This window comes from Tympanuchus pallidicinctus, unplaced genomic scaffold, assembly GCF_026119805.1.
Source record: "Tympanuchus pallidicinctus isolate F22 unplaced genomic scaffold, pur_lepc_1.0 scaffold6, whole genome shotgun sequence".
Lineage (NCBI taxonomy): Eukaryota > Metazoa > Chordata > Aves > Galliformes > Phasianidae > Tympanuchus > Tympanuchus pallidicinctus.
The window spans coordinates 12,900,780-12,911,499 of NW_026294780.1; the positions used below are offsets into that span (position 1 = coordinate 12,900,780).

At 38.1% G+C, this 10,720-nt stretch overlaps 1 protein-coding gene and 1 long non-coding RNA gene across 2 annotated transcripts in view; one reads left to right on the forward strand and one right to left on the reverse strand.

Moving 5' to 3' along the window:
• LOC128071750 (uncharacterized) overlaps positions 1-10,720 on the reverse strand; it is a 370,870-nt gene that overhangs the window by 280,965 nt on the left and 79,185 nt on the right. The gene's annotated exons all lie outside the window — the stretch shown is intronic.
• The window catches only part of GCC2 (GRIP and coiled-coil domain containing 2), a 29,668-nt gene that overhangs the window by 10,849 nt on the left and 8,099 nt on the right, over positions 1-10,720 (forward strand). Inside the window, exons 8-18 of the mRNA XM_052664763.1 lie at positions 642-742; positions 824-922; positions 1,595-1,714; positions 3,133-3,297; positions 3,685-3,789; positions 4,399-4,561; positions 5,096-5,196; positions 5,307-5,384; positions 6,441-6,578; positions 7,946-8,067; positions 9,983-10,159. Of these exons, the coding sequence (XP_052520723.1) occupies positions 642-742; positions 824-922; positions 1,595-1,714; positions 3,133-3,297; positions 3,685-3,789; positions 4,399-4,561; positions 5,096-5,196; positions 5,307-5,384; positions 6,441-6,578; positions 7,946-8,067; positions 9,983-10,159 (1,369 nt within the window). The remainder of the gene's footprint in view (positions 1-641; positions 743-823; positions 923-1,594; positions 1,715-3,132; positions 3,298-3,684; positions 3,790-4,398; positions 4,562-5,095; positions 5,197-5,306; positions 5,385-6,440; positions 6,579-7,945; positions 8,068-9,982; positions 10,160-10,720) is intronic.

The window sequence follows — 10,720 nt, forward strand, 5'->3', positions numbered from 1 at the left end:
TTGGGCTGCATCTGTCCATAGAAGTACACAGAAATGTGGCTTTACTGTAAACTTTCACTGAGATTTTTGGAACAGGGAACAGACTGGATGTTCTGGCTTCAAAGTGATTTGAAAGGCTTAAATTAATGAAACCTTTTAATAACTCTTTTATATTTTGTCTTATTTCAAACTGGCATTTGTGTTGTAATTAAATTTAATTTCCTCAGGAGATCACAGAATCACAGAATGGCCAGGGTTGGAAGGGACCTCAAGGATCATGAATCTCCAACCCCCCTGCCACATGCAGGGCCACCAACCTCCCCATTTTACACTAGACCAGGCTGCCCAGGGCCCCATCCAACACCTCTAGGGAGGAAGCATCCACAGCCTCTCTGGGCAGCCTGTTCCAGCACCTCACCACTCTCATAGTAAAGAACTTCCCCCTGACATCCAACCTAACTCTTCCCTCATTCAACTTCAAACCATTTCCCCTTGTCCTGCTGTTATCTACCCTTTCAAAAAGTTGACTCCCCTCGTGTTTGTAGGCTCCCTTTATGTACTGAAAGGCTGCAATGAGGTCACCCCGCAGCTTTCTTTTCTCCAGGCTGAACAAGCCCAGCTCCCGAGATGTATTTATTCACTTTCTTGTTTATTTGTTTTAGGAAGACTAGAAAAAGAATCTGCAGAAAAAGGAGAGAAGCTAAATAAAATGAAGGCTGTTGCTGTGAGAGCAAAGAAAGAATTAGATACCAGCCGGAAGGAGGTACTTTAACTGCTTCTTAACATGAAGAACATCCTCCATATCGGATTCTGTTTTAATGACATGTGTTTTCCTTGTAATAAGATGCAGACTCTGAGGGAAGAGTTGGAGGTGGTTCGATCAGAAAAAGATCAACTGTCTGCTTCAATGAAAGACGTCATTCAAGGAGCTGAAAGTTATAAGGTAGGAATAGTTCTAGCTATAAAAGGCAGTTAACTGTCAGAAAAAAATATTTTGTTTTTGAATCTCAACCTGGATATTTATTATTATTTACCTGCACAAGTGAGCTTGGTAAAAGAAATTGTGTCTGTGCAGTTAAGTACCCAAACTAGGAAGATGAGGTTCTTGTAACAGAACTGTGTGACTGCTGTCAGAAGAAAACAAGACATTTCCTTTCTCTTGGGTGATATTTTTAAACCTCCTTTTAAACTTGGCATCATATGTGTCAGACAATGTTGCTGAAGCAAATCTGTTGTTACAAATTCTTAAACCTGTATGAACTGAGAATTAGTTACAAAAAAAAATCTTGTGATAAAGTGGTAAGTGATAAAGAGAAAAGCGAACTATTCCCTGGGAACAGGTCCTCTCAGAATACCTTTCTGGGCACATGACTGAGAAGCAGGTAGCTGGGGACAGTCAGCAAGGATTTAGCAAGAGTAAATGCAAAATGATTTCTCTCAGAACTTGTAATGGAACTATAGCTTTAGTTTCATTTTGAGATTTCTGATATTGCATTAAAATATCTCTTGTGCTTAATTATTAGGAAGATAATAAGCATCTGGGGTTTTGAATGTGTTTAAGACAAGCAGTGTATATCATAAAAATGAAAGTTTGTCTGCATGTGCTTGTGTTAAGAACCTTCTGATGGAATATGATAAACAAGGGGAAGAGCTGGATTCTGAAAAAGGCAGAGCAAATAGTCTTGAACGTCAGATAGATGACCTCACAAGACAGCTACAGGTGTCATCCCAGCAGGTCAGTTCTGTGCGTGTGTAAGAGATACTGATAATTAAAGTAACAGTTATTTGAATGTAAGATTTTTTCATGTGATTTGTAACGCATTTAATCTTGTAACTCAAGTGTATTCTGAATAGTTTCTTGAAATTCAGTTTTTCCTAACATCTGATGCCTGTACAGGCTGTGAGGTAGTTAAAGATCACTAGAATGACTTGCCTTTCAGATAGGGTTTAATTTACCCCAGGTCAGCTCACAGAAAAAAGCAGGTGATCAACTCTGCTGCATGTAAAATAAAAATAAACAAAAATCATCAAGTATTGAACTTACACTGTTTATCTGATTCCACACCCACACTTGCCATGAAGTACAATGAACTTGGTATTAATTTTTTCCTTCAGTTTCTTAAACAGAATATGCCTCTGTTATTTCACCAACAAAATGCTTAAAGAAACAAAATGAGCTGTGCTGATCTTGTTTTGTTTTGGCTTTTGCATCTTTCACAAGAGATAGACTTGAGCCTGTGCTGTGGAATACTATAGTGGGATTTGGAAGTCTAAGATGGTAATCAAACAGCTGTGAGATGCTCTCTACAAAAACTAGCTGAAATGGACTGGGGATTTAGGGTTTAAACTCTCAGGCCCCATAATGTAATTACAATGAAGATTAACCTTAGCCACCTTTTTCTTAAAACAGAAACTAATAGTGAATAGCACAAGAAGAAATGTTAAACAGTAAAATACACTCTGGTGATTGTGCAGGGGTTGATTTTTTTCAAGTTGTTATGAAATATTTTATAAATTGTCAAGGTAATTGCTAGCTTCTTTCACCTTAATCTTAATCTGCATATTAGAATGAGATAAAAATATGGAAGATGTTAGATGTCTTAAAATATAATATAAATATAATATAATGCCCAATAGCCTGGGCACAGGAGGAGTTCTTACTATATATACTGATCTGGTATCCTTGCAGGCTCCGTGGTGCTGTAGTTGAAGGATTTTTCTAGGAGTTCATAGGCTGATGCTTTCTTTGTAAATATAACTGTACTTGAAATGGAGCAATTGAGTACTTAAACCTCATGTATTATTATGGGAGACAAATCATTCTTGCAGAGAGCAGTAAAGGGTTGGGTTTTGTTCTTTTGGTTTTCTGGGTTTTTTTCTTATTTCTTATGCTTCTAGCCATCTTACGGTAAGCTGTGCTTATGAACTCTGAACAAAATAAACACACTCACACAATTTGATTCTTTTAACCTAGTTCTTAATCTGATTTAAAACAAGGTGAACAGCAGTTTATACTGTTATCAGTAGGAGTACTGTTCATAAGAGAATCTGATGAAAATCTGTTTGTTTTTTTAAATATGGATGGCATCTTATTTATCGAAATCAAATGTAAATTCAGCTTATCTTGTTGTCTTCCCACTGTGATCATTTTAGCATGATCAGCTACATTCTGCTAATGAAGATCTACTGGCTCGTGTCGAAACACTGCAGTGTAATTCTAAGCTGCTAGAAGCTCAGATACTGGAGCTACAGAAGGTGAAGGCGAAAGCTGAAAAAGAACTGGAAGCTGAAAAGCTTCTAAAAGAGCAGAAAATAAAGGTAATAATACTATGTAGGGCTGGTAAATTGGTTGAAGCGTTACTGTCACTCAGTGATGTGACTTCTGGAAGAGTTTTTATAAACTGTGTTTATTATAGACACGTTCCATGCTTTTCATTCTTCTTACTTCACTTGGTCTTTTTTTGAAGGCTTAGTCTGTTATTAAAAGAACTTTTGAAGGCCATCACTTACAGTAGATGGGAGATTCTGACAGAATGTGCATACCAGTTCATAATCTTGTGAGGTTTTCTTTGACTCCCAGTGTCTTAGTGAAGAATCTTATCATTGTACAATAAAAGTGAGTGGGTGCCTGTGTGTAAATACGTCTATTCTGCTGACATCTATTTTGAAATTGCTCTGCATAGCTGAAAAGTATTTAAATTTCAGGAACATGGTGGTACTCTTCGAGAACTGGAAGAGCTTCAGATGCAACTTCAGAAGGAAAAGAAGTATCTGCAAAAAATTATGCAAGAGCTGGAGCTGGCCAAAAAGGTAGAGTAATTGTTGTGCATGTGTTTAGGAGACTACCAAAAATTTTGTCCCTACTGATTATATCTAAGGTATTCCTTTCTGTTCTGAGGACTTTACAACCTAAGGTATGCAAAAGCAAAAATAGAAGTTTTTCTCATTTTACTTCAGAGAGATGATGTATACTTCTTGAAGGGGGGTATTTGATGAGGAGGAATATGGTAGTTGGTTGTGTTTTGGGGTGGTTTTTTTGGTGACAGTGGTTTTGTTTTTAGCTTGGGTTATGCAGCCTGTCGTGACTAGAAATAGGAATACATGCAGGTGACTGGAGTATTTGTATGGTGCACTATTCAGAAGCTGCCTTAGTAAGGAGCAGAGATTGTAAAAACAAATACAAGATAACAGATTGGCAACAGAGTTCTTAAGCTTTTGGTCCTCATTTGAAAACAAATTATTTGCTGAGGATTCTGGAAAACTGATGGGTGGATGTTACTTGTTGATATACATGGTTATAAACTTTTTGTTAGATTAGATAAATGTTCCTTTAATTCCGTATTTTGTGATGGAGGAGAAAAGAATTCTTAGCAACCAAGGCAGATTTTAAGCTGTAAATTCTTTGTATGTAACTTGTAGGATGCTCAAAAGAGTACACTGATGGATATGGAAATAGCAGATTACGAAAAGCTGGTAAAAGAACTTAATCAGAAGATTACTGATAAAGATAGTAGAATAGAAGATCTTGAGCAGGAGACGGGGATTCAGAAACAAAAACAAGAGACCCTACAGGAAGAAATAAGTGAGTAAACTATAACCAACAAATGTAGTATAGTTAGCAGTAATTGTAAAAAATAAATAATAAAAATGAATTAAAAAACATTTTTTCAAGCTGATGAGTGAGAGTAAGGTTTTTTAGGGAACACTAAATAGAAGGTTCACTTTATAGTCAACAGTCATTTGATGTAATGTTCAACAGATAAGAACCAAATAGCCTGCCTGATAAACTGCTTCTTACCTTGTTAACTTAGTCGTGTGTTCTGAAAGTAAGTGATTGCAAGGCATTTTCAGCCTGATGTACTACATTTACAAAGCATTGCCAGCCAGCATCTGGTTAAAAGTTTCATTTCTACCTATCCTGAAATATAAATCTCAAAACAATTTCATTTATTAGAACGTATTTATGACATGGATGTCATATACTAAAATTAGTGTAAGCTACCTGTTTGCAGCTTTTAAGAGATCTGTCAAAATCTGTTTAAATATTTTCCATTATGTTTAAGAAAAGATAGGCAAAAGAAGCCTTCCCTTCTATAACTGCTGTTTTCTGCATTAGAGTCACTTCAATCAACAATGCAACAGGATGAGGAAAGAAATGCCAAGATAAAACAACTCCTGGTGAAAACCAAAAAAGAATTGGCCGATTCAAAACAAGCCGTAAGTCCACTAATCAATGACTGTATACTTCAATTTTTAAAATAACTTTTAAAGTGGGGCTGGTATCTGAATTACTAAGTTGCAATTAACCAGGTACTTCTATCACACAGGAAAATGACCATCTGATGTTGCAGGCATCATTAAAAGGAGAACTGGAAGCGAGTCAGCAACAAGTGGAAGCCTTTAAGGCAAGGATTTTCACTTTGTTAGTGTATTGAAGTTATAGAATGATGGAATCACTCAGGTTGGAAAAGATCTTAAAGATCATAGAGTCCAACCACAAGCTAACCATCCTACCCTAACTCTAACAACCCTCCTAAATCATGTCCCTGAGCACCACATCCAATGGTTTTTAAACACATCCAGGGATGGTGACTCAACCACCTCCCTGGGGAGCCAATTCCAGTGCTTAACAGCCCTTTCTCTAAAGAAGTGTTTCCTGATATCCAACCTAAACTTACTCTGGTGCAACTTGAGGCCATTTCCCCTCGTCCTGTCACCAGTGAGAAGAGACCAACCCTTCTCTCTCTGTAAGCACCTTTCAGATACTGGAAGAGAGCAATAAGGTCTCCCTTCAGCCTCCTTTTCCCCAGACTGAACAGCCCCAGTTCCTTCAGTCTCTCCTCATAGGCCATATTCTCCAAGCCCCTCACCAGCGTTGTTGCCCTTCTTTGGACCTGCTCCAGCACCTCAGTGTCCTTTCTGTACTGAGGTGCCCCAAACTGAACACAGTACTTGAGGTGGGGCCTCACCAGCACCAAGTCCAGGGGCAAGATGACTTCCCTGGTCCTGCTCATCACTTCATTCCTGATACAAGCCAGGATGCTGTTGGGTTTCTTGGCCACCTGGGCACACTGCTGGCTCATATTCAGCCCACTGTCCATCAGTACACCAAGGTCCCTTTCCGTCAGGCAGCTTTCCAGCCACTCCTCCTCAAGCCTGTAGGGTTGCCTGGGGTTGTTGTGACCAAAGTGCAGGACCCGACACTTGGCCCTATTGAAACTCCTGCAGTTAACCTTGCCCCATCGATCCAGTTAGAATTTCTTATTTAAGTATTAAGGGTAGTTTGCTGCAACTCTTTCATTTGTTTTTATTAGATTTAAATTTATATTCATTTATTTTGTAGTACAAAATGTAACTGCAGTACAGTCCAAGGGGGTCTGTGGCACGTTCCCCTGGGAGGGAAGGAAAAAGTTTGTCATTTTAGCAACCACATTTTCAACTGATTTTTTTGTTTTCTTCAGATTCAAGTAGCTGCACTGACATCAGAAAAGCATAAAGTACAGGAACATCTACGAACTTCTTCAGAGCAGCATCAGCGTACACTGAGTGCTTACCAGCAAAAAATTGCAACTTTGCAAGAAGAATGTAGAGCAGCACAGGTATCCTGATGAAAGTGATGTCTTCAACTTTAGAAAGCAGATTTATTACACTCTAGATTCTGTCTAAAATGTTTTGCAGATCTTTTGCTGTTGCTATCTTGTCTGTCAGGAATTGAGAATACCGCAGTACTTGGTGTATTTGTGTGGTGGTATAGAGGACAAGCTGGTCTGTCCTGGTTGTCACGAAGCATTTGTGGTAGAATGTCTGGACTGCAGTCTTTATATTAACAATGGTAAAAATCTTGTAGCAGTGGAAAGCTACAGTTCACTTAAGACAATCAGTAGGCTGGTATATGAGCAGCTTCTTAATTGTCAGCTACAACTGGAGCTGACACTTGCAGAGGTTTTTAGTATTGCTATTTTTTGGCAATGTCATTCTGTGTTAGATATGCCTGGAATCTGCTAACCTGGTGTTTGCATTAGAGGCAGATTCAGAATATGGGAATGTTCTGTTCCAATTGTTCCTATGTAGGTTAGTGCACCGTGTTACCCCCTGTGTTGTATGATAGGTGTCAGTCCTGCAGAAAAGTAACATGAATGTATCCTGCTAAACAACTTCTAAATTTTAAAAAGGTGAAATGGAAAACTGGTTACTGTGACAGTGGGTTTGGCTGGGTGGTACTGGTAAGTGTAGGTCACTGTGGAGATTAGAGCAGTTCAGTCATCAAGAATGACTGGTGAACTCGTAAGCTTCTTTAAGAATCAAGAATGAAAACCTGCATCTGTGTTTTCCTAGAGAAATATACAGCATGGGCATTTGAAAGGTGTTATTTCTCAGGTAGGAATAATTCTTGCCTATGTGGTGTACAATAAAGGACTTTAAATTGTGAGGTAATCTGTCCAGAGATAACAAACTTATGTATCAGCTGACTTCAGAAGAGAAGGCAGACCAAATACTCTTTTGGCTCTTTTGGCTCTTCTGAAGCTACGATATAGCTTGCTTTGTATCCTTACAGGGCTGACTTAAAATGATGCATAATTTTCAGGTTTTCTGAGGAGGAGGCTGGGTTTGTTTGTTTTTTTTTGTTTTGTTTTTCCCCCTTCTAATGAATATGAATTTGCTTATGAATATCTGTTGAATGCTGTTGTTATATTAGTAAACATTCTTTTTTTCTTGAAGGCTGGGATGTTGAATGTCGGTGACTTACTGTTTTCAAGTTTCTAGACTGATAATTGATTTGATTACGATCTAAAAAAGCATGGTCTGTCATGATGCCATTTAAATTGTTCATTCAAAAGAGGAAAATGGAACTGATAGCTCTTCATTTGACTTTTTTTTAGTACAAGATGCATTTTGTCTTAGAGCAAATAGGTGAGCAACTGTCAATAGTATAACTTCCTAAGAGGTTTTTTTTCCTGTGTCATAGGCTGAGCAGGCATCTGTTACATCTGAATTTGAGAGCTACAAAGTTCGTGTTCATAATGTTTTAAAGCAACAAAAAAATAAATCTGCTTCTCAGACAGAAACTGAGGGAGCCAAACAAGAAAGGTAAAGCCAGAGTTTTTACATCCATACAGAAAAATATTGCTGCTTGGGTTATGCTGTTAATGTTAGTGAGTTCCACTATTTAGCTTTTTCTTAAGTATGGAAAATACTGTAAAGGAGGCAGTTTGCCTCTGATAATTTGGTCTGAGGGGGGAAAAAATTGTGTGTGTAAAATTAGAACTGTCTGATCTTTAACATTGCTTTCTAACCATGGCTGTACCCATCTGAATAGCAGATCATTCATTTGTACCACATCTCAGCTGTCAGTGGTACTGTGCTAGTTTGTAATTCTTTGCTTTGTCTCTAACAGATTTATTTCTGTGCAGATTACCTGTTGTTTCAGACAGAGGGAAAAGTAAGGTATTAGGAAGTCTCTCATGTTTCTCAGGACCAGGAATTAGCCAACATAACTGAGTAAACCTGACATTTTCTCTGACAATAAAGCACTGAAGCAAAGCACTATTTCCAATTAAGAGAAGTAAACAGCAGTTGGTACTTTTCAGCTGAACTCACTTGGATCTTTTTCAGGAAGGAGTGGTGTAGTGTGGGTAAAGTTCTAGCTGCCATTCAGTCATCAATTCTAGCAGACTTTTAAGTTTTCTTACCAGCTACTTTAGAAGGAAAGTCTTGAAAAAAAGATTACTCCAAGATCATTTAAGTATAATTGGAAGCCACATAAATTCATTTTCGTATCAGTGGTTGAATCTCATTTCAAAGAGATCAGCTTCTGTAAGCTATTTTTATAAGTGATTGGTAGCTGACCATAGTGACAGACTGGATGTTCATGCATAAGATGTCAAAAGTCATTTCTGACACAGATCTTAGTACATAAAGATGCTGCTGAAAATCCACCAGAGGGAGACTTGGGTATTGTTAGAGGACTTGGGTTTTTCTGTTATTTGTTTGGTTGGTTTGTTTAATACACCTCCTCTGAAGCCAGCAAATTGCAAGAGTTGCTTTTCTTGTCTCCTGTTTGCAGAATTTTAACAAGCTCAGTTATTAGGTTTTTGTGAAAGCAGGCTACTGTGCTTCCAAAATGAACAAGTAAAAAATAATTTTTACAAGTAATAAATAATTTTCAAAGAAATGATTTACCAATATCAACTCTGTTGGTCAGAAATCTACCTTATTTGGATTGATGCTGCTTTCTACACCTTTGCCAGTCTTTTTGCCAGTCGCTTCCGCCCACTTCCTGTCCACTGCTTTCAGTCTCATTGAACTGATGTGCATTTACTAAACGAACAAAACTCTGTTTTGTTCTCTACCACTTTCAAGAAGGAATGGTTTCTCCCACCTGCATGCCACACACTATTCTTCCATTTAATTCCTCTGAATGGCTGTTTACAAGGGTGGACAGTGATGGGACAAGGGGGAATGGTTTTTAACTGAGACAGGGGAGGTTTAGGTTAGATATTAGGAGGAAGTTTTTCACACAGAGGGTGTTGAAGCACTGGAACAGGTTGCCCAAGGAGGCTGTGGATGCCCCATTCCTGGAGGCATTCAAGGCCAGGCTGGATGTGGCTCTGGGCAGCCTGGTCTGGTGGTTGGTGACCCTGCACACAGCAGGGGGTTGGAACTGGAGATCCTTTTCAACCCAGGCCATTCTACGATTCCATGATTCAATTATGATTCAAACTGAGTTGAAGCAGAAAGTAGGAGTGGTCACAGCTTCTACCCGAGTTGGTACATTTCCAGCAGTTCATGCAGGATGTGATTAAACTCATCTGCAACAATATAGAAATGTAATCAGGTCTTTCCTAACCATTTCTCTGGGGTCGCACTCTGAGGTTATTTTGGTCACGGTGCTGTAGGTAATTTAAATACAGAAATAAATTCTTAAAAAACTCCAATTGGCTACATAAACATTGTGGGTATAATAATAAGATAACTCTAAATGTATTTTTTTTTTCCCTTGTAGAGAACAATTGGAAATGGTGATAGAACAACTAAAAGTTAAGCTACAAGAAACTCAGCATAATTTACAGATGAATGCAGCTGAATTCCAGGCGTTGCAATCTGAACATGACACCCTGCTGGAAAGGCACAATAAGATGCTGCAAGAGACTGTTGCAAAAGAGGCAGAACTCCGTGAAAAGTATGCTCTGCTGATGAAAGATGGTTTATTTTGTTTGAATCTGAAGTGCTGGTTGTGCAGCTGGCTTCAAATAGTGCTTTCCAAAGGGAGGGTGTAATTTTAGAGAAAGTTAAAGGAACTTTGAAAAGTGTTATTGGCTACTTTTTGGCAGCCTTCAGAGGTTCCAGCAGTGAAAACAAAGTAGTAGCTGATGAGGAAATATGAGATTTCTGATAGCTTTTTACTTGTTAAATATCAAGTTTTTAAAGCTAATTTTTTTTTAAGCATGTTGAATTTACTGACTATTTTTATGTCTTAAACTCAGCACTACGTTTGTGTTGGACTGCTCAACAATATTTTATGCACGTGTTTCCTTTTAGTACAATACTGTAGTTAAAGATAAGCTATTTTAACATCAAAATATCCACTAAGTACCTTCTTTACAGAAGATTTTTTTTTGAAGTGTATGCCTGCCACAATCATAATTTCCTACTTCTTTCAAAACAAAAGGAATCTATTTAATCTGTGTAATTTCCTGACAAATGACATGAATAGGTATTTACTTGAGCTCTTAGAAAAGCT